The 24,046-nt window shown below is 40.5% G+C and overlaps 1 protein-coding gene across 3 annotated transcripts; it reads left to right on the top strand.

The window, feature by feature from the left end:
- Positions 1 to 16: 16 nt before the first annotated feature.
- Positions 17 to 23,623, top strand: stk39 (serine threonine kinase 39). Of its 3 annotated transcripts, none has more exons than XM_069702517.1 (18): positions 17 to 83; positions 3,594 to 3,706; positions 3,973 to 4,081; positions 4,628 to 4,766; positions 5,128 to 5,183; positions 6,543 to 6,652; positions 6,817 to 6,918; positions 7,274 to 7,407; positions 7,564 to 7,612; positions 8,182 to 8,247; positions 11,139 to 11,261; positions 12,246 to 12,275; positions 12,663 to 12,719; positions 13,543 to 13,604; positions 19,450 to 19,502; positions 19,689 to 19,757; positions 19,944 to 20,008; positions 22,110 to 23,623. In XM_069702517.1, the coding sequence occupies exons 1-18, from the start codon at positions 56 to 58 to the stop codon at positions 22,182 to 22,184; spliced, it is 1,440 nt and encodes a 479-aa protein (XP_069558618.1). In that variant the 5' UTR covers positions 17 to 55; the 3' UTR covers positions 22,185 to 23,623. The 3 variants fall into 3 exon arrangements, with proteins under 3 accessions (XP_069558618.1, XP_069558619.1, XP_069558617.1); XM_069702516.1 differs by lacking the exon at positions 17 to 83 and adding an exon at positions 1,071 to 1,828; XM_069702518.1 differs by lacking the exons at positions 17 to 83; positions 6,817 to 6,918 and adding an exon at positions 1,069 to 1,828.
- The last annotated feature ends 423 nt before the right edge of the window (positions 23,624 to 24,046 follow it).

Genomic DNA, 24,046 nt, shown 5'->3' with positions numbered 1-24,046 from the left:
TCCTGCGCAACTGATTGGTGCGTTGAAATGTCACGCAACACTGTCAGTGCACGTTATGCCGGTTTCACGGCAGCGTAATGAAGGTAAACTACTTTGTGACTTACACACGACTGGATGCTTTATGTCCTATTGACTATCTTTGACATATCTCATGCTGTTATATTGAGATCAGATCTATAATCTGCTGTCAGGTGAGGTGTCACCTCAAATGTATTCTGATCACTGTCAAATTCAACCCGGTCGTTTATTCATTTGAGTAAAACAGGGAAATGAAATGCAGTAAATGTGGCATCGCTGCAGCCGTGCAACAACGTGCTTGGTGTAACTGCGCCACCTACCGGCAGCTTTCATGTTATAGTGACCTTGTGAATATCTTTTTCAGTAGCGAGGTGAACTACTATTTGTGCTTTTAAGCAATTAGGTAAGAGAAAAAAATATAATTTAGTGAATATGTTTATCTATATTGCACATATTTTAAGACGCATTAAAAATATGCATTAAAAGGTTAAACCCTTAAATTGAAAAGAAATTCGTCTCATTATAACAATAATAAACAGAATTTCAACTACAGAATTAGTTAAAGTAAAAAAAACAAAAAAACATCTTTAAAGCAGCAAACTTTGCTGCTTTTTGCTCCGTTGAGTCATCAGTTGAGTTTGGGAAGAGTTTCTTCAGCTGCTCTTTCTTTACATGTTTTGTCTGGTATAAAACAGGATGATAATTAAATGTTATTCAGTATCATAATGGCTAAACATATTTCCCACCACTCTACCAGAATGTCTTCTATTATATAAGAGTAGAAACACATTAAAAACATATGGAAAACAAATATTTAAAAAAAACATTAAAAAATGATATTATTATAGAGTACAAAACCAAATTAAAGTTACCATCACATACTATGAAAGGAGCCGATGACTCTTCTGTTGTGTCAACAGTCCAAAACCACATTTATTTGACATTTATTTCACATAATAAAGACGAGCAAGAAATTCCTATTGAAGAATCTGGAGGCGGAGAAAGTGAAAACTGTTTGTTTGATGGATGAAATCACAGCTGATCTTCAAGGTTCAGTGTTCAAACACTTCGTTTGTAAACAACAGCACGTCAACACTCGTGACGAGACAATATATCGGTGCGACGGCGCCACCTGGCGGCCGAAGTCAGCAACGTCCCTCACGGGTCGCATGTGACATTAAATCGTCACACATACGTGTCACACACACACACACACACACACACACACACACACACACACACACGCACACACACAGTAGATGCCACGCCGTTTTACCGGATAATAACACATGAACAGTGTTCAAAGTAAATGTTTGATTCGGTAACCGTAAAGATGGTCGACTCCATCCCGTCGCCACTTCTCTGAGATAGCGCCGTCCACCGGTACCGGTGCCGGTGCCGGTGCCGGTGCGGCTGGACGTCCTCTTCCTGGTTGAACATCGTGTTGTCATGTCACTCGTTTTGAAGTGAGCGCGTGTGTCAGTCAGTGAGTGCGCGCGCATGTGTGCGGTCCGTTATTTTCCGGGTTGCGCTGCGCGGTGTCGGTGCTTGTTCTGCTGCAGCTGACAGTCGTACCGGGAGGAGGAGGTCAAACGGGACCGCGTCCCTCTCTCCCGCCGTCTCCGTGTCTCCGTCTGACGGTCAGTCCGCGAGAGACGCCGCTAACTCAGCATCACCACCACCACCACCACCACCATCATCATGGCGGATCAAGGCGAATCTCCGGTTCCCGTCCACCAGCCTCAACCGGCGCCGGTGACAACCAGCTGGCCAATTACCAGGGAGTCGTACGAGCTGCAGGAAGTGATAGGTGAGTACCGGGGACGTGTTGTCCCGGGAAGGCTCCGGTCCGACGGCTCGACGACGAGCGGCCTACCGGCATCTTCCACATGCAGCAGCCTCCGGTGATGCTTTGCAATGCGGATGTTCCCGGTGACAGACGGCCGGTCGACGGCAGATGTGACTCACCGGAGCTGCACGCGGCGCGGACATGTCCGGTTCACAGACCTGCTCGCGCGGTGCCGCTTCATGGCACGTGTCCGGTTTATTAGCCATCAATTAAAAATCACAGAAGAGATGTGAGAGAACAGTCAGCTGTTCTCCTGTGATGGCCGACAGACTATTACTATTATTATTATTATTATTATTATTATTACTATTATTATTATTATTATTACTATTATTATTATTATTATTATTATTATTATTATTATTATTATTATTATTATTATTATTACTATTATTATTATTATTATTATTATTATTATTATTATTATTATTATTTATTATTATTGATCACATCTTCTCATCTGGACAATATTTACCATCATACGACTACAACCAGAAATCATCATCAAACAGAACATTAATATTCTTCCTCTAAATAATCAGACCTTTTAGTTCATATCACAAAACAACATTTTCTGTCTTAAAATGTGAAACGCAGCAAATATTAGTCGATTAGTTGATTACAGAAAGTTAATCTGCAACTATTTTGATAATTGGTGGAAAAATAGCTCAAATTCTTTGTTTCCAGGTGAATATTTTTGAGTTCCTTTATTTGTGTTTGATAATAAAGTGAATGTGTTTTGGTTTTAGGCTGCTGGTCAAGACTTCACTCGTTGGGCTTTGGGGAACAAAAAGAAGAAGTAATAATTTAAAAGCCCAAACAGCTAATTAATAAATTAAAAGAAAATCATCAAAAGATGAATACATTTAGAAAATATTTAAAATGTGCTTGTTTGTTCAACTATCAGTTCAAAAACTCACGAAATCCATTTCACAGCCGACACGCTCGCTCAGTAGTTAAATATTGTTGATGGTATTTTGCATGTTTTCCTCCTGTGATCAGAGATATCAACAGCTGGATTTTACTGTTGTTGATTTATGGAATCATTTTAATTTAATATTTCCTTTTGCAGCCATTTCAACTTGCCCAGTGTTTGGAAAGTCATTTTAATTACAGACTAAGTCACACAATGCTGTATTTTTGTTGTTGAACATCGACATGAGTCATTTGTAAATTATTATTAATAAATGGAACAAGCGCGGTAATCTCTACGGAGAAGGTGCAAAAGGAAGTAGTATAGATATTTTTGGCCTTTGTATGTACTTTGCAGCCGATAAGTCTTATCATTAGTGATAAGAAGGAGCGCCACAGCTGTGTGCTGCTGACTGATGACTTGGTGAGACCTCCTCGTCTATTCCTCATCAACTGGTGAGCAGTCAGATCTCGTGGTTTCTCTCCTTCTCCGTATCTACCGCCAACAGCCGGCCGGTAATATGTTGCGTGTCGCAGCATCTTGGCGTGAACAACTGTACGACTCCACAGCGTCGCCTGATTTGTAATGAACCAAGTAAACAACTCACCGCGTTGGGAGAAAAAAAAAGGTGCCGCAAAGTCAGCTTGTGTTCGTCTGATGTTTCAGCCAGCACACATGAAAGATGTCAACTTTAACCTCCGGACACGTGCACCGGGCCTCAGCGGTGCTGAACCGAGTCCTCCAGCTGTGCGGGACGGGCGTCCCTCACGGTTCCTGTGCACGTTGTCATTGCTCCGTTGTCTGTGATTGCAGGCAGCGGGGCCACAGCTGTGGTGCAGGCCGCCCTCTGCACCCCCAGACAGGAGCGCGTGGCCATAAAGAGAATCAACCTGGAAAAGTGCCAGACCAGCATGGATGAGCTGTTGGTGAGTACAATAAATACGGGCTTTTTTCTCAGCCCAGTGTTTTTGTCCCACTCTTTAATGTTATTTCTACTTTCCCTCGGATCCATATCGTTATTGTTCTCCTGTTATCTGAAAGCTCAGGATCTCTTAATGCACTTTGTAGTTTGTAGTACTGGATCATTCGCTGCAAGCCTGTCTTATAAATGTATTGTTAACAGAACTGAGGTTATTGTTAAATATGACGTTTCTTATTCGTGAAATATTCCGTCATTTGTGTCAACTAATAGAAAGAAATTCAAGCCATGAGCCAGTGCAGCCATCCCAATGTTGTCACCTACTACACCTCCTTTGTTGTGAAGGATGAACTGTGGTTGGTCATGAAGCTTCTGAGTGGAGGTAAGTTACTGCTGGCTGAACATGTTCATGTGGTGAAAGCATGTTTGTGCTTGATGGACCGGTTAGAGAACACACGGCAGTTTTAATCAACCACAGTTAGCTCAAAAACTAAAATAATATTAGTAAAGAAAGTACTCACGGTGCTTTGACCACATTAATCGCAGTCAGAGGATCAACTTGTATGAACAACTAAAGGAAGAAATGCATTGACTTTGACGTGATTTAGATGAGTGTGTTTTGTTTTGAATAACAACACATTATTTTATGTTTGTGTTTTCTGAGCGCAAAATATTTGTCTGGTTTGAATATAGTTATATGAAAACTGTAGCAAACATAATTGAAAGTCACACTGTATAATATCTGCTGTGAGAGTGTTCCCTTGCACATAAGTACGACTCAATTGTGAAGGAATTACAGTGTAAAAGTGTTTTATTTGAATAATTTGTGTTTTTCGGATATTGTTCGCTCAACGTAACAATGGGTAGCTGATTTTTGTTTCTCATTTATATGCGAAAACTGAATGTTTTTCTCTGGTGTCTGTTTCAGGCTCTATGCTGGATATAATTAAGCACACAAACAAAGAAGAGGATAAAAACCGATCTTTAGACGAACCTATTATTGCCACAATATTAAAAGAAGTTCTGGAGGGCCTGGACTACCTGCACAGAAACGGGCAGATTCACAGGTAGCTCTTTCAATTTGTTTCTCAAATTTGGTCGTTTCCACATTTTTGTTTCTTTTTAAATATTAAGAGTTAAAAGACCTTTCTTTGGCAGCTGAAATGTTGTGACTTTATTGTAAAATACTCAGGACATCACAGTTTAAAAAAATCGCTACGGTTTAAATACGTTCATTCATTGAGCTGCGGCTCAGTGAATCTGTACACTTCCTGGATTTCAAGGTCACCGGGAGCTTAAAAGCGTTTTCCGCCCCTTGGGCAGCGTTGTAGATGGTTATGGTCGCTGGGCCTCATTAACACCGATGGAAGAATCAATGCTGCCCCTCATGACTGTTGTTTCACTGAGTTGTTGTTTTGTTGACCTCAGGGATGTGAAAGCTGGGAACATCCTACTGGGAGAAGATGGGTCGGTACAGATTGCAGGTTTGTTGAACGCACTACTATAGTTGCATTATTCCTCTCTCTTTAAACCGTTATTAGTCTCTTGTAGGTGCATGTGTGTGCGCGCCGACGAAGGTGGAACTGAATTCACAGATTGTATCTGAAATCAGTCTAACGTGAGACAGATGATGCTTCCTGAATAATTCGGTATCTTCTGCTTCAATCACTTCACTGAAGCTTTTTTTTCTGTCACTTTAGTTTAATGGTATAAATCACTGCCTTTAAGAAAATAATACTTTTTTGCAGGACTGAACAAATAATTTTAAAACAGTGTAAAGAAGATAATAAAGATAATAAATAGACCTCTTTCACAGAAGATACTCAGACACGTCCCAGTGGGAAAAACACAGGTGTTAACCAGTGAATTAATGATGGCTGATCTTTATTAGCTGCTTCAGTTTCAGCGTCCGCCGTGTTGGAAGAAGAGGAGCGACTCTTGTAGTTGTTCTTCCAAGATGGTTTTACTGACTATTAGCTTTGTAGTCGCACCATTCAAATAGTCTCATTAGCTAACTTAGCTGTTTGAAACAACTTGTTATGTTGAAACCACACATAGACAAAGTATGGATCTTTTTAAATTGGCTAAGCGGATTGTATACTTGTTAATACTGATATTATTTTAGGGTAACTGTCACTCACTGGCTTTTGTCACCATTTTCCCTCTGGTTTTGTCGATACTTCCATTTCTTCAGCTCTTTCCACCGAGTTGCAGATGTTGACCCGGTCAGAATTTCAGCATCTGGAACTTGTTATTACAAGTCTGAGGCTGACGAGAGCTTTTTTCGGAGTTGGTTTACTGGACCACTTGAACTTAACACTGCTATCATTAATGTTATTATTACCCTTGTGCTGTTTGTACAGTCAGTCAAAATGTCTGCCGTGGAAAAGTTTCATCAAACCCACAATATCTTTTAACCCAAACAGAAAGGTCATTATATGCAAATATACTCGTATGATAAACATCCTCCTTAAATGACTTAAGTGTATTAGATATGTTTGGTTTGTATTTACTTTGTGACCATTTACACTTCAATGATGGTAATCAATGAGCAGCTCATCACGGAGGCAGGTGTGCTCGACTCACGTCAGAGGAGGTCAGAGGCAAACATCCTCTGAGAAGTCAAATTCGAGTTGTGACACGTGAAATGAAATGCTGCGTGTCTTTGTGGTCTGCCGGTCGATATGTCCTGGCCTTCCCCTGGTGGCCACAGTCGGTTTAGTACTGAATTTTAAATGAGTAAATTACTGAATACTGTAATTGGTTTTATTTTTGCCAAAAAGTCGTGATCATACACGTTCAACTTTATATGAACGATGCTTTGTTTCTTGATGTTTTTTCAGATTTCGGAGTGAGTGCATTCTTAGCCACAGGCGGCGACATGACGAGAAACAAAGTTCGAAAAACCTTTGTTGGCACGCCGTGCTGGATGGCCCCGGAGGTGATGGAGCAGGTGAGTCTGGTGACCATGTGTATTCAATTCACTCAATGAGTTTTCTGTCTGCTTATTAGCGGATATATCTTTTTGGTGTGTTTACCACTAATAGTATCTCAACATGAAGCCATTGAGAATTGAGTTTATTACATCGATGGTGCAAAGTAACTCTTTGTCCACAGGTCCGAGGCTACGACTTTAAAGCAGATATATGGAGTTTTGGTATTACAGCCATAGAGTTAGCAACAGGCTCTGCCCCCTATCACCGCTACCCTCCCATGAAGGTGAGTGTTCTTTATGTAATGTCTTCTTGTAACGTACACCGGCACCAGCAAAGGAGAAGAAAACAAACGGGGCCATGAACTCTTGGATTGCTAAACTTTCCCTTAAAGCAGCTTGTTTCTGTGAAGTTTCATCACCAGAAAGAAAAAGAGTGTAAAGAAAATATATTTGAACTTGCTGCTGTAACTGGGAACCACACAGCTAATAAAGAGGGAACCTTTTATCTGAAGGGAGCTTTCCTTTACTTTTCACATCATTTCCACAGCTTCCTGCTGCGACTTTCTTTTTCTCATCTACTTGTGTGTTTGTGTTGCTGCTGAAATGTGTGTGCTGACCATTTCATTTCTGTCTTCTCAGGTTTTAATGCTTACCCTACAGAACGACCCACCCACTCTAGACACAGGTGTTGAGGACAAGGAAATGCTAAAAAGATATGGCAAATCATTTAGAAAGCTAATAACAATGTGCCTTCAGAAGGATCCTGCCAAAAGGTTTGTACCACGCTCCATATATCAACCAAATGTTCCAGTGAAGCTGATGCAATTTGTGGTCAATAAAAAGGACCTAGTTCTGATTAACATTCAGTGAATGCTGTGTTCTGATGTATTATCTACAATGGTTTTTTTTTTTTTTTTTTTTATCTCTAGGCCGACAGCCGCAGAGCTTTTGAAGTGTAAATTCTTCCAAAAGGCCAAGGTATGTGGTTCATCTCAAATATTTGTCTCACCATCTTTGTTTTGTATTGCTATTATTGTTATGTTAATGGATCGTGACAACTCAGAAGTATAAAATATTAAGTACTTTTGCATTTCATTTTAAATTACAGCATTTTAGGGAACAGCAGTTTAACATTTAGAACCAGACAGCTTTGTATATCATTTAAAGTAGATTTCATTTTTAAATGATGTGTATCATAATAATTACTTGTAGGTTCCTCCAAAATCTTTTAGAGCCATGAAAATCTGTTAAAAAATCTGTAGTATATGAATATCAAACTAATTATTTGTATCCAAATTAAACCAAAAGCCAAGATAGGTGCTTTTAATTTAGTGAATAGGATTTACCAGGAACAGATGGTGCAGCCTCACCTTACTAATTCTAATTTAACTGCTTTAGTTACCCCTCAAACTGTCTTACAACCTTTGCACAGCTGATTTATGAGGGCTCCTATTTAAAAAATCAACTTCAGATTTGTGACTAATTTATCATTTCACTCTTTATATTATTTCTCTTTTGATTCTTTTTTTTTTTTTAATGTCTTGCAGAACAAAGAATATCTGGTTGAAAAGCTTTTGTGTCGTGCACCAAAGATTTCCCAGAGAGCGAAGAAGGTATGTTTACGTAAACATACCCTGTAAAATAACTCAGTTATTGGCTAAACATGAACAAATTATGACAGAGTGCACGGACTGACTGAAGTGCCTCGTTCCACCGGAGTGTTGCATTTACAGTCAACACAAAGCGGTGCACTCTGACTTTCTTCAGCACCTCAAACGCTCGGTGCCCTGTTGTGTGGATTATGTAAAAATATGGGCCGCTGCCACGTAAGAGACGAGCGGTACGGACGCACTGAGGCTTGTGTGCAAGCTCTCTGCAGGTGTCACACTAAAGACAAACAGGATTTAATGAATTGTTAACATTAGGTACCGGGTCGCCCACTGATCACAGTTTACTGAGAGGAAGTGCAGCTTTTAGGCGTAGCTGATACTGGCTTAACATCACAGTTCGCCTGGATGGCCAGCTCAGATGTGGAAACACAGAGTCATCGCCAGAAGGCGGAATGGCCGAGCAGAAGAGTGGAAATTCACTGACATGGTTGGGTGTAGAAGGAGGACATCGTAGATGGCATGGCCATCACTGTGTGTGACGTCACTATTACGCACAAACGGGCCACGGTGTCAATAGAGAGGAAGGAATCTATGTGGGAGGGGAATGATGTTGTTCAGGTTTGTTGATGTGGGAACTACAGGCATGTCACAGTCATAACAAAAAATATGAATGCTAAATAGAAATGTGCAAGTACTATATCAAGCTTTGCCAGTGTGGTGTATTACAGCCACAAGCTTCCAATGTAGACTGTTTTTCCCATCACTGAAACACACATTATACAAAATTAGATCTAAAATGAGCTGCAGTATTTAGGATTTGTACAGCAGGCCCTTTGCCAAATGATGAATAGCAGCTTAGAACAAATGATGGCACTTTGCAGATGTACTTTTAGGGAGTAGAATCAATGTGCTGTGCAGTCATTTCAGACCAAAATGGAGATGCACAATTAATGAATACTTACTGTAATGAATACACTTTGTTTTTATGTGTGGAGTCTTCTGAAAAGTCTCAAATAGGCAGCATGCAGGGTTTTATGCAGTCCAGGTAATATCTGAGTCACCTGATATCACTTGGCGAGCCGCAGAGCCGGTGTCCTTGTTGTTTTGTACTGATTTGACCTACAGAGTCATCTATATTAAAAACTCAGCAACATTGCCCAAGGCTGGCAGAGACAAGCAATACTGCAGAAACAGGGAATCCAGAAAGTTGTGACCTCTTTATATCAAGACCGCAGTGATCTCGCTCTCTGAAGATCATTCTCCAACCCTCCCACTTCAGCTCCTGTCTTTACACAATCGCCTGAAATCTCTTGACCTCTTTGATCTGCACTATTTTCTCTCTGCCCTTTTGCACTTTTGTTCTTTGGTGGTTTTTTTCTGTTGAATTTGTACCGTGGTGGTTCTGCAGTCATGTTAAGACCTGCGATTAAACTTCCAGGAAACAAACACTGATGGGGTTGGAGAGATGAGACTCGTGGCTGCACAGCTAGTACTTTCTAAATAAACTTGAATCTGACCTCTCTAATATAATCCAGTGATGACAAGGACATGGCAGATCCTGTCACCAATAAAGTAATTTTAAAAGAATACTTTAATTAGTGAATGGATAGAGAAACTGAGGAATGAGATAATTAAAAGTAAGTGAGGACCAGAGGAAATTGCTTCTTGCAGATTCCACAAATGATCATATTTGAAATATGAGTGTATACATGAGATGACATGAAGTCATAAAGTGTGAAGTGTAGGTGCATGTGAAATAAATAACCAGCAGAGGGCACCCTGACACCCACGATAAAGCTTTCAAATGTGAAAATTGCAGGCTTTATTGTTTAGAAATGACACAGGTGTAGTTTACAACCAATACGGGTTTGAATCAATAATTTGTCACAATAACAAGTAGCAAAATAGAAAAGGATGGATATCGATTGATATTGAGGTCAAAGTTATGATCTGCTACACAAAAAGGTTGATGGAATACTGATTCAGGTATTCATGGATGCTTTCTGAAGCTTAATTAGAAAAACAAAACTAACAAAATAGTTCAGTTTACAGAAGTTTAGCCTCTAAAAACTCCAATAATCCGTCACTCCCAACATTTTCACAGTCTGGTGATCATGTGTGGCTGCTGAGTGCATTGATCTGTGTCTGCTGTGCTGAAGGATCCTGAGGAGAACCGGGGAGGGGGGGGGGGGGCACCTCGGTTCTATGTCTACCACCAGCAGGGTAGCGCATCTTTAACTTTGACCTTGTCTGGAGTTTATGTGACCCGGTGGTAGCGGCGTGCAGTCGAGCATGCTGTCTCTTCTGTAACTCCTGTTCTCAGATCTGATGTCTCACTGCTCGACTCGTCACGTGTTTCTTGTCTTAGATGCTTTTCCAGACCGTAGAACTGCAACTAATTCCTGGTTTTACCAGCAACTCTACCACATTTACTGTGTCTGCTTCTTCTGATGATACATTATAATGCTACTGCTGTTTATTCATGTTGAAGTCACAGTGGATCAGATATTGTTCGGTTTTCTCTTGTATTCATTGTGCTGTACCCAAACTGGTGCTACTGAACATTTACTACAAACAAGTAATGAGTTTTAATTGGAGGGCTGAGCAGTTTTGAAAGTAAGTTGTACGACATAAAGAAAGTTAATTTTATTTTATTTAAAAAAACAAACTTCAATTCGTTTGTTATATACGTAATTTCAAGAAACACAAGTCATTATAACATGAAACATGTTTGGTTGTAATGTGAAAAGAATCTGCTGCACTACTGTTGTATCAGATACAGTTTATTCAGCAGGCTGAGGGACTTGTGTGTGTGTGTGTGTGTGTGTGTGTGTGTGTGTGTGTGTGTGTGTGTGTGTGTGTGTGTGTGTGTGTGTGTGTGTGTGATGGTCCAGGTGAGGAGAGTCCCAGGCTCCAGTGGCCACTTGCACAAGACGGAGGACGGAGACTGGGAGTGGAGCGATGACGAGCTGGACGAGGGCAGCGAGGAGGGCAAGGCAGCGGTGAATCAGGGCAGGGTAGGTGAGACTCCACGCAGGCCAGCTCCAGCCCTGTGAACTCCTTCATGTTTACATCAGTCAAAAGTTTTACAACACATCATTCAAGATATTCTTTCTGGTTAAGCTCTATCAAAACTATAACTGGTGCATGGAAATTCAGGATTTGAGTCATTAAGGTGTCGCATGTCACCGATCGCTCCAACTGTTATGTAACTTCACCCTCCGTCTTAGACACTGTTCTTTCCTTCCCTCCCTGACTGCTTGGTTTTTTTGGATAGCAGATGGCTTATCTCTGAGAGCTGTCATGAAGTCACTGTAATGAGCTGTAAGGATTTGAGGCAGGAGGAAGTAGACAACTAAGATCAAAGAGCCCTTTGATAAAGATTCCCAGCTTTAAGGCTTCAGTGTGTAGGATTTAGTGGGATCTGTTGGAAGAAAGGGAATATGATATTCATTATTATGTTTTCATTAGTGTGTAATCACCTGAAACTGATAATCGTCGCGTTTTTATTAACTAAGAATGAGCGCTTCATATCCAGGAGTGTTTCCTCTTCCATGTTGCACTGCCGTGTTTCTACAGTAGCCCAGAAGAAAGAAATCAAACCCTCCAGAGACGGCCGTTCGTGTTTTGTCACGGTCACTGTGGATTGTCCTTCATGCTTGGAAGAGGAGGGTGAAGCAGCCTCACTAAATCCTCACACGGTTCCTTTAGTGTACGATGCAATAAATAACAACTGACCAAAAGTAATCATTCAGGACTTTGGTTCCCTTGTATTGATCTTAGGCTTGTTGCTTTCCAGCAGATCTACTCTGTTGTTTCATTAGGTAAAAAAATGAGGTTTTGAAGAGATAGAGAAATGTACGTAGTGTGGGAAATTTGGAAAATGCAGAAAGTGTGTGCATTACAGTTGTTTTGCTCTTTGATAAACTGAAAACATGTCTTTCACTGCGCTGTGCCTGAATATGAACATGTAAATGTGTGTTTGATTTTTTTTCCTCCAGTCACGAAGGGTCAAAGATGAGGCCAAAGATGTAAGTTAGCTCCTGCTCTCATACACCAATTTTAACATCAAAGTAAAATCATAAACATCTTTTTGCATTTTGATGAAGGAAACAGACTTCTGCTGCTGGACAGTTTTTAACTTTGCAGAGGAGCATTTTTGGAAAATACCATTAACTGATGCTTGTGTAAGAATCATGAACTCAGTTATGAATGTTTGCTTCACCGCACACATTTTTATGCAATCTATGCAGCTGAGAAGCTGTTTTAAACTCTCTGACAAAGCTAGCAAATTGCTCCTCATTGATTGTTTTTAACTGACTTCCCTCTGTTGTCTTTCTACGATGAGCTCTGATGTGATATTTATAGAGGTTGTTAGGATATTCGCACAATTACGCCTCTCATTTTGTTCCTCCTAGAATGAGGAGAATGCCAACAATGTCCCTATTGAAGGCTTGTCTATTCAGCATCCCCAGGTGAGGGATTCAGCAGCCGCTCTAATTTGTCATGATTCAGTGACCTTGATATCACAGTGACTGTCTGCGTGTGCTTGTGTATATTTCTGCGTGTGCATACTTAACGCTTGTGTGTCTGTCTTTGCAAACGCGTCGGTGGGCGAGTACGTGTGTGTGTGTGTGTGTGTGTGTGTGTGTGTGTGTGTGTGTGTGTGTGTGTGTGTGTGTGTGTGTGTGTGTGTGTGTGTGTGTGTGTGTGTGTGTGTGTGTGTGTGTGTGGGTCTTGTGGAGGGATGCTCTCAGCAGTAATAACTCAGAGTAAATGGCTGTCTGCCTGACAGTGCCAGCTCAGTGGCTGGGTGGATCTCATCTGAAGACTCACTGCCATTGTAGTCTATTTTCCAAAAGCTATTGTCGTTCTGAAAATGAGCCAAAGCAGTTTGAGGTGTAGTCTTATACCACAGTCAGGAATTAACTGTGACAGCTACTCAGCAGTCATTTCTTATCCATAATATCCATTCTTTGCCACATAAAGAGTTTATTTGTTGTGGCATTGATAACATTGATAGACTGTTACACATTATACTGATATGAATTGTTCCTTTTATTTTTCCCTTACAACTTTCCCTGCAGCTGCAATGAATGGAAGATATTTCTTTAGTAAAAATGCACCGTGTAACCAAATAGAGTGTGCAGTTTATTCTGACTATGTTCATTGCAGTTTCCAGAACCTTTTGCTCTGCTCTGCATGCTTTGTGTGAATCTTCTTGTTTTTTTTCTTTCTGATCTTTAAATCCTTGTGAACAAAGTAAACTGCTTGATCACCAGATATTTTCTTGTATAGGTTGAACCGTTTGAAGATACACCCTTCATTCAAGGTGCTGTGAACATGGTACTACGACTAAGGTGAGACTGGTGAATTTTTTTGAGATAATTTTGCTCCATCACACACACAAACAAACGTATTTTAAATCTATTATTCTACAAGCAGAAATGCAGTTTTACAATGAACGTCGCCTCACTTTCTATTAAACATGCAGGCTACTCATAGACCTGATGGTCTTTGCCTGCTACAGATGGGATGTGGCATCAAATCCTCTGACTTTGTCTTCCTGATCGAGTAGACGGGAGGATTGTTACACATCGCTGGTTCTCACAATCTGCTTTCCTCCTTTAGACTGTTTGCACTATTTTAGTGACGAAGTGAAGGCTTGTGAATCCGCCACAGAATGATCAATGCCGATACTTCCTGTTATCATGTGTGCAGTATGTGTAATAAGGACATTTAAGGTAGATGCTCAGTTACCTTTGCAGCACATCGTAATGCATTCAGATCTTAATCAGAAGTAGAACTAGATGCAGGATTTGCAGCTCCAGAAAGACAGTCGAGCATCTTTTGACAGAAAGCCTGCTTGGAGCTCCCTCGTGAGCCGGTCGCTGAGCACGCTCTTGCTTGAATAGGCATCTGAAGGTTTCCCCCCCAGGCCTTTTATTCCGTGCTAACACAACAGTGGTCTAGAAGCAACGAGTGGCAGCTAACCGTTTACTGGGGGAGACTCATTATTCCAACCTGGAGATGAAAACAGTCGTGAACTGATTTGACGGCTCCGACTCTTTCTGCTGCTCAGTTTTACAATCTGGATTTTCTCGCTCAAAACTCAGTGAATAGATTAGATCTGGTTATCGGTAGTACAAGTACAACATGAGCTTTCACTGCAGCTCTTATTAAATGTAAAACTAATGAGCGAGCATGTAAAAAAAAAAAAAAAAAAGGTGTCAAAGTAGAGTCTTGCAGCAAATGAATTAATTTCCACAGAAAAAAAACGCAGTCACTGTGTTTAATATGATCGTGGCTTTAGGCTGTCAGTTCGTTTCTAAGGTTTGTCAGAAAGAATGATTGTATTAGTGAAAGAGGTGTGATGGATGCCCTCTCACATGTAAGTCCCAAAGCTCCATGATCTCCAAAATATAAGGCTTTAAAAAGCTCTTTTATGCCCAGATGGACATTTTACGGTGCCTTCTTTTTCAACATTAAACTTGAAAAAAGATGCACTTGACAAACTATATATTATATTTAATGTAGGGTAACATCACAATATAAGAAACCTATTTAAGCCTAAAACAGTGTGTGATGCTATCAACAAATATTATCTGGATCTGAACAGCAGTCGTTATGCTGACTTAGAGTCAGTCCTTTTATTTGTTTTGCTTTATATTAAATGTAACATGAAACAAAACATTCAGAGTAATTTGGTTCTGACAGGAGAAATGAATCAGCTCCAAAGGTTTTATAAGACGACAGGCTGCGTTCATATTTTGGGATTTTTTTTTGGGCTGTGTTCCCGTGTTGTGGGGGCAGAACGAGAGATATTTATGGATTTTACAAATAGTATGAGGCTGCAAAGAAGCAGCGTAGCTAAGTATGGTGATTAAATATAGGATTTATGCGGAATATTAATGTAAAACTGATATTTATTTGTTTATTTGAACATTTTTACCAAATGCGTTTTTTTTTTTAAAAGGCATCTGTTACTGAGTCATCACAGGTTTTTCTTGTAATACAAATAAGAACTCATAGTCATGTGGTTTTTAGCCTATTTAAAACTGTTTAAAGCAGTTGAATGGAGTTTGTTGATTAGACAGCAGTCTGATCAGCGACCTGCCACTGAGCTACAAAACATAAACTTTGAATACAATTGGTTAGAAAGATCATCACGCAGCCTCTTCATTTTTTTTGTAAACCCATTGTTAATACGTGAACGTAATGGCATTTGAGAGGCCAAAATAAACAAGTCAATTGCTCTCCTTGCTCAGCTGAGAAAGCAGTTAGAGCTGATTAGAGTTTATGATGTCTTGATCCCCTCAGTAGCAGGGAAGAGATGAACAGCAGCAGCATGATTAGTTTCAACATTTTGCCTGAAACCCACTGAGAACTCCTCCGAAAAGCAAAGTCAGCAGTTTAAAGGGAAAATGCATATAATAGCTGACTGTTTTCCCTTGTGTTTCTAAAGCCTCTACTTCATAAAGGGTTACTAGATGTTGATAAATGTCAGCTTACCTTCTGAAATATCTTCTTGATTTTAAATTATTATTATTATTATTAATAATAATAATTATTATTATGAAGGTATTGTATCCATGTTATTATTATTAATAATAATAATAATAAATACTGCACCATTAGTTTAAGCCACGGGTTTGTTGGTCAATCGCACAACCCTCCGCTACCTCGTTTTACACCCAACACCCGATAGTACATTTGGTATGTAAACATTGTGGGAGCTGGACAGCAGCAGGACAACTGCATCAGTCTGGATCTAACAAAGAAACTTGACACCAGTCAAAATGTGAGGTGTGTGTACCTCGCTAGCTTCTTGTCAGGTGTTTTTTATAAACCAAGTAGATCGCAACTTTGGAAGATTCATTCACGTGACCATCCGCACAGGTATTTTTTAAAAAAATGGAACTTTTTGAAAGTATTGTAATCTGGACCTGATCGTCAACAAATAGCATAACAGTGATGAGCTGAACTTCTATCTTTTTGCTGTTAAAATGTGAGCTTTGCTTACTTTTCTTTCATCGCACGGTCGATTCTTCTCAGACTGCTGAAAAAACGGCAAAATAGAAAAGGAGTTTGTGTATAACATGTCATAATGAATGCCGGCAGCCTCAGCGCAGCAGGACGTCTGTTTGTTGGCCTCTTAGTGTGTATCGCGTTTTCATTTTCTTATCTAAAAATTCCAGTTGGCTCTGTTATCAGTAAGCAGTGTGACAGCTAACAATGCTGCGTTGTTCTGACAGACACTGAAATCATTTTAATGGATCGTACTGGAGACTTCCTCGGCAGTCTCCATTACGTTGATTGTACCTAAAATCCCAGAGCTGTCTTTATTAGGAACAGCGCTGTGTCCACACTCTACCTATTTTTTCCAGAGTAATCTCGTCTTCTCATGTTTCACCGAGCTCACTGTGTTCAGAAATAAAAAAGGATGTTGTGGGTCCTTTTTGTTGGTCTGGAGTTTCATTAAATCTTCAGAGAAGTATTGAAAAAGGTCTTTTCTACTGAACACGGCTGATCCCCACCGGTCCCGGTGCCTTCCACACAGCCTCTGTGGGTTTTCTACAGAGGAGGCAGATTTTACTTGAGCAGGGTTGTGATCATCTGAAATACATGTTGCCTCATCAGCCTCGGTAATGTACACCTCCGGCTTTCACTGCTGGGAAAAGAGATGTTGTTTACATCCATCTGCTCCACCAGAATTTCTCCTTTTTTCAAATGCAAAATGTCTAAAATCTAAAAACATCATTTTGACTCCCAGCTAAGTGAAAGCAAAGACTCCCACCATCGTCTTTGGTCTTGCTGCTAACAAACTCATTACAGACATGTCGTTGGTTGTGTGTGTTTTGACTTATGGCTTTAATCTCATCTAAAATGAGGGTTGTTGGCTCGGCGGCTGATATATTTAACTAGACTATAAACCAAATGAATCTTCTCCTGCCACAGTTGTTTTTTTTGGGTATATCGCTGTCAGGTCCATCCTTTACCAGAAAACAGCTACTCCCCCGTCACAAACACATTTTAAAGAAGGATTTGGGATGTATGCGATGCTAATGAGAGCACGTTTATGCTGCAAAGAGTCTGAAGGGTTCATTTTATCGATGCACCCAAACTAGTGCATTGATACGTGATGTATAAATGCCTGTTTGGTCACATTTTACTGCAGTCTGGGATTTAGGATATATACTACTGCAGAAGTATAGTGCTGTTACAGAACTTTGTGTCTACTAAAATCGTATTTAGTCACATTGGCAGAACTCCACAGTGACACAGAAAAAGCAATCAAAGTCTGAGTGAATCCAAAACTTTTCTCCGATTCCTTATCTGATGTTTGAGCCAAGTTTTTTTTATTTTATTTTTTTTTAAATTCTTTTTAGTATATATTTCCAGTGGATGCAGCAGGTAGGACGCAAGCAAGAAAAGCAAGCTGTTTCCTTCATACCGCTCTTTATGTGGGAAACTACTGCGAAGTCCTCTGAACATTCACCGTGGTTTGTTCATTCAAAGTCACTCAAAACGAAAGAGAAAGAGAAAACTATATGTATTATAATTTTCATGGCAGTTCACTGACCATATTTCTGTCAGTTTGTTGGCCTTCAGTGTGCAACACATTTAATTAGCACCCTAAGCTGTAAAAGCTACTATAATGAGAATTTTTACACTACAGTAACAATAGATCGAATTACCGTGTTTATGGGAAAGAACAATGACAAACCCAGAGAATTATCACCCAGTTGTACGAGTTGTTCTCACCCCGACAAAGCGTTTTAACGTCTGCTCATTGTTCTGGTTTTACAGCCTCACCGTTGTGATTTACTGTCACTGTTCTGTAAAAAGCCGCTGCAGTCTGTTTGCTCTGCACCGAGGAGCAGGAGGAGCAGGAGGAGGTGAGCGAGGAGCTGCTGCAACATTAACAGCACTCAAAGAGACAAATATGTGAAGGAGACCGAAGTCAGAACAGAGAGGAAAGTAAATATTTGAGTATTTACTGTTGGCGTGATGACAAACGGTACAAACCGAAGGAAGGAGTAACTTTAACACAAGTTTCTAGTGATCATTTTAACACAAACACTATCGTTGCCTCAGCAAATGTTTTTTTGCACATAAACCTAACCTAAGCACTGTGTGGGTTGAAACATGCCATCTACATGCTGGTATGAGTTAAAGGACAAATATTTATCAGGTGAACACAAATATGACTGCAAATGCACAGCTAGTCCACCTTTGTAGCAATTAGTGATGAATAATGGTATGATTTGAAGGGGAATCGTGGATAACGATCTTTTATTGTGGAATTGTTGGTGCACAGAGTATTTCTCATGAGAGTAGGATAATAAGGAATAGATGTACTGGCTGGCCAGACAATAGAGGTCAATCAGAGTTATGATACATGTTATTAGAAAGAATTATTCATTTGCATGCTCTCTCAGTAATGTAAATAATTATTGAAAAGTAGGTGTCACATGGTTAAGTGATTGCGATGCAAGCACACCGAACACGCAGCAGCGTTCCAACAATTCAAACTAAGTTAAAGGGGAAAGTAGAATATGCGGCCGTGTGGCGACTGAATGAATGAACGGCAGGATTTCAGATGTATTTCGGAGATGGAATGAGAAACCTGATAGACTGATGAAAGGACTGTTACCTGAGAAGCAGTGAGTCAGAATAACAGCACGGCAGCTTATTTGTGACTCTGGGAGGCTTTTTCAGAGTTGGTTCTAAGTAAGAAAGAGTCCGGATGAGTTGACGTGGCGCTGATGGACTGTTTGGACGTGGACGGTGGAGGAGTGATGTGTTTGTGTGCGATGTGTTTTCAGCTCGTGGCAGGGTGTGACTTGGCGTTCCTCATCATGCTGTTTACTATCTGAGAACGCTGCTGTGGAGGGTCTGTTCGTGTTGTGTGTTGTTGGCTAGCTTCCCCGGGTCTTTGGAGACACCGCTGCTCCTGTGGAGAGTATCCTGAACTGTTTTCTCTGGAAACTGTGGGGTGAAATGTACTCTGCACCGTATCATCTCTTCCCTCAGCTCCCAGAAGTCATTTTCATCTCTGCACTCAGCCATGATCTCCTGCTCGTTTCCCAACGTTCGGCAGCTCAGTCATGTCTCTGCTCCGTTTGAAAAAGGAGCTGCTGCAACTTTTAAATCGGCCATTTCAGGTACTCCGCAATCACACCTCCTTGTCTCTTCTTTCAGGAACTCCAAGAAGGAGCTGAATGATATCCGGTTTGAATTCACTCCTGGGCGAGGTAAGAGCTCAGCCAAGATAAACTTGGAAGATGCTATTCCCTTTGTGATCACATCTTCACATGGTATACATCGTTGTGTGTGTGTTGGGTCATGGCAGAGTGCTCAGGACAGTATCTAACTCAGTATCTTAACACAATTACCTTCTAAGTAACGGGCCAATATTTGCCATGTTATTCCCCCATAAGACACTGCTGATGGCGTTTCCCAGGAACTGTTCTCGGCTGGTCTGGTCAACGGGCACGATGTTGTAATTGGTAATGTTACACCTCTTTATTCACGTAAATTGTTTTGTTTGAATCCATGAACCCATTTAACTGAAAACTTCACTTGGAGAGCGTTGTCGTGGTAATATGAAAGCTTTTATCCAAGATGGATTCATTTCATCTGCATGATGGAGCAGTTTTGTGATATTATTTGAACATTATTCTTCTGTATCACAGTTGCTGCTAACCTTCAGAAGATTGTAGACGACCCAACTACCTACAAAGTATTGACCTTCAAGCTGGTGAGTTTCCAGATGACGGATGGTTGACGGGTTTGTCCTGCCTGACAGTGTCCATCCATAAACAGCTTGTTGATGCAGCATCTTTTCTTAAAGGTTTTCAGTCGATGACACAAAGAAAATATTTTTGGGAGAAGTGAAAAACTGAAGTAGATTAAAGGAGTGACACTTTAGAAACCTATAGAAATTAAATACCAATATGTCTTTACATATATATATATTCAGTATGCATACATTGTACTCTTTTTATACTCTACATGCTGTATAAATTCAGCATGTAGCATAAATAAATTAAAATGTATGCTTTGTTTAAGGCAAATATTTTATGTTCAAATACAAATATATTTTGTTTGTATTGATTTTTTTTGTCTGGATCTATATTTAATGTTTGCTATGTAAGTAAGTAAGAGGTTTAACAATAATAACTACATTATGTTATGACCCATTTTCCAACCAGCTCCAGTCCAATTCAATATTGATTTTTTTTAAAATATATTCTTCTTCTTATGTAATTTATCTGCAGTAAACACATGACCTGAATAGTTCTGCATGAGGAGAAGATTTCCTGTTTTTTGTTTTAAATAAGATTTTGTGATGTTTTGTGTGTTTTGTCTGTGCTGAGGAGGAGAAGCAGGATTCTGACTCTTCATCTCCAGCACGAACAAAACACCAGAGGTCAAACACAATTTTCAACCAACAGCCAGCAATGCTTTCCACAGTTCACCTGTGGGTCCGTCCTACAGTACAGTAGAGTAAAGTACTGATTATAGTGAGTTGAAGACTAACTGGATTTTGCTTAAGTTTGTTTTAAGAAGCCATCTTTGCTTCTTTGAAAGAAACGATGCTAATCCCTTCGGTTTTGACAAAACCAGGAAAATCATTGTCTTTGACCTTTGTGTCGTTGTGGTAAACAACATCTGGGCTTCAGGTCACCACGTTTCACGGAGTGACCTTTCTGCCATGTTTGCCTGATCGGCATCTCAAAGTGTCGCAGGTGGACAAATCTCTGGTGAAGGCTGAGCTGCACGACACGGAGCTATACGCTCGTGCTTTCATTTCCATATGTTAACTCTGCTCCACTGCTGGCGGCGTAGAAATCACACTGCGGTCCAACTCATGCCTTTCTAAACGAAGAGTTATGAGGGCAGTGTCACAAAACCTGGGGAGTGAGAATAATTACCCTCGCGTGGGGAACAATTCATAACACTTTATGCAGACAAGTTATGGTGAGGGTGGCACGATAGCAGCTTTACGACTGAACTGAACAAGAGATCACTGTAGACTCCGAGCTCACAGAAACGGACCTGTTCGAATAACAATGCCGTCATGTTGATGAGAAAAGCCCAGAGCTCTCAGACCCGGAGTTTAGGAGTGTCTCTCCCAGATAAAGGGGGAATTGTTTGAGGGCAGCAGGTGTTAGTAGCCATTCAAACTAATCTTTGTTAGGATGGCTGAACAAAACAGAAAAAAACCGCTCTAATTCTGAATTCTAACCACACTGTGTATTTAATATCGCCTTGCTGAACTCTGCCTTGTCAGACAGAGTGCTTTAGTTAACACCCATTTGTTAATGTTATTATTCCCAAATCGTTAGATGTTGATTCATCAGTGCCATTTCCTCTGATACAGGAAGCAGCAGTTTTAAGAGTAAAGCTGTAAAGATCCACTGACTACTACGTTACCTGCCCAGCAGCACATAGCAGGCGGACGTAGTTAGTGACTAGATGCTGGCAAAATCTAGTTTTTGTTTTTGTTTTTTTGCAGCTTGTTTCAGCTTCTCGTAAGAAAAACTGAGCAGTGTTTGATGAGTTTTTGGTGTCAACATGACCACAAGTTTAAACATCAGGCGGGAAAAAAAAAAATCATCAACTCGGTAAACAGTGTATTTTAAACTGTATGCAGACCAGACCAGCCGGACCTGGATGTTATTATCTAATTAAAGAAACTCAAGTTCTGGTTAAGAGTACCAGAGAATTGTCACATTTTTTTGTTTTTTTTCTTTCTACTTTTGAAAATATGAAAACTGTGAATTTCCAGCTGCTCGGCTGTGTTTGTTGCCAGAGATGTGACTGATCCTCGTCTCACTGCCTCCCTCCTCCTGCAGGCCTCCAGCTGCGATGACACGGAGATCCCGGATGAGGTGAAGCTGATTGGCTTTGCGCAGCTGAGTGTTAGCTGATGCCCTCTTCATGCCTGAAGCAGGTGAGACAGGAGAGACAGATCAGGGCACACAGACTGAGGAACATACCACCACCTCCTGCAATATCTTCCCCAACACCTTCCCTGAAAAAACTCACTCCCCCTCCCTCCTCACTCCTCTTCACCTTCCCCCGAGGCCAAGCTCTGCAACCGCCCTCCCTACACCTCCTTAGCGCCGACTTCCCTGCTCACTGCCCCCCCCCCCCGCCCCCCACCACCCGACCTTTAACCTTAACAACATTCCACCGCCCAGCGCACAGGCCAGGAACCTAAAGATGTACTCAGGTGGTGAAAGAAGGTGATTAAGATGTAGCTTTGAATGTCTTGTTTATTTATTTCATCTACTCATTTTTGTTTTACATCACATTACCTCTGTGTTCAGCAAAACTCTCATTATTTATTGAAATGAGAAGTTTGTAGTTTTTTTTCTCTCTTGCGCCTTTTTGTTGCCACCGTGAAAACAAATTTGCTTTGACTCACATCTCACAAACCCACTCATTTGTGAAGTTTCCCTGAGGTCTGCGTCAGAATGTAAGATTTAGTTCATTTATGGGGAAAAGCACATTTTCACATTAACATAATGAATGTCTAAAAAGTGAATGAATTGTATTTCCGTGTCAAGACCTGTTTCAACACTGACAAGAATGGAAGCCTTTGCTTGAGTGCAGAAAAAAAACGAGACCTGGATGCTACTGTGTATAATTTGCTGCGCTCGACAGTGTTAACGCTTCAAAACGCTAGAGGTGCCTTCTTCATTTTTCTGTGCCTAAGAAAGTAGACAAAGGGTGAGACCACACAGAGGACAGCACCTGCTGATTACCATTTCACCAACGTATTACTCCAGCAAAGACACAATTCAAGTGAAGTATATAAATTTAATGAAGCAAGCTAAAATGCACTTTTGGGTCTGAGTGCGTGCACCGATGCTTAGCCCCCGGAGACAAGTCAAGTTTTGCGCTTTTGTCATCAGACAAATAAAACATAACAGAACCTGCAGTCACCTGTTCTGGTCGATGTTTTCAGATGACAGATTAATCAATGAAACCACAACAGTTAAATTTTCTTCTCTGTCCTGCTGCAGTACGAAACTTATTGTTCCCCAAAAATGTAGTAGTTACTGAAAATGTACTGTACGACAACGCATCCGAGGATGAAACCAAACGGCAACTACTGAGAGGGTGACGAGCCATTTGTTTGTCCAAACAAGTCCAGTAGCTCCAAATTATTTTTAGGTATTGAGGTGGTAAAAATTAACTTCTACTAAATTCTTTATTTTATGAAATAATTTATTGTGTTTTCTATGTACAGTATGTGTACCATTTCAGCATATTACCCCTGTTCCCTCTCTGTAATCAGCTGATGTCAAATTTCTGATGAGGAGCAGCAAATAAAGAATTGCTATTATTTAAAAAAATAAAATGTGTATTTCATGTTAGCTGCCAGTTGTCGTCATATAATCGATCATCGCCAGATTTGTTTAATCATTACCTCCTTTCACCTGCACGGAAACCTACAGTGAGGAACTTTTGTCTCCCACTTCTGTCAGAGAAGGAAATTACAAAAACACGGTGAACATGTGCTTATTTCACAGCTTACTCTGTCGCTCGTGTTGTGGCTATAAAACGGTATATAAATGATGTAAAAGGCACCACAACCCCCGATAAACGACTCGTTTCATTCTCACAATTTGATCCCTTTAGTATGATAATGTTTGGAAAGTCACGAAGAGCCACAAGCTGAATTATTTTATCCCTATTAGAGTTATCTGGATCAGCTGGAGGAAGTCCGGTGAGCATGTCAACTTATTTGATAAAGGTTTGAAAGTAACGGACATTCATGTAT

Source organism: Brachyistius frenatus, unplaced genomic scaffold (assembly GCF_029030835.1).
Source record: "Brachyistius frenatus isolate BFR_SWC_R1_liver_20210118 unplaced genomic scaffold, ASM2903083v1 Contig_42, whole genome shotgun sequence".
NCBI classification, from domain to species: Eukaryota; Metazoa; Chordata; class Actinopteri; family Embiotocidae; genus Brachyistius; species Brachyistius frenatus.
The sequence above is the reverse complement of the archived record's forward strand: the minus strand, read 5'-3'. Positions and strand labels throughout refer to the sequence as shown.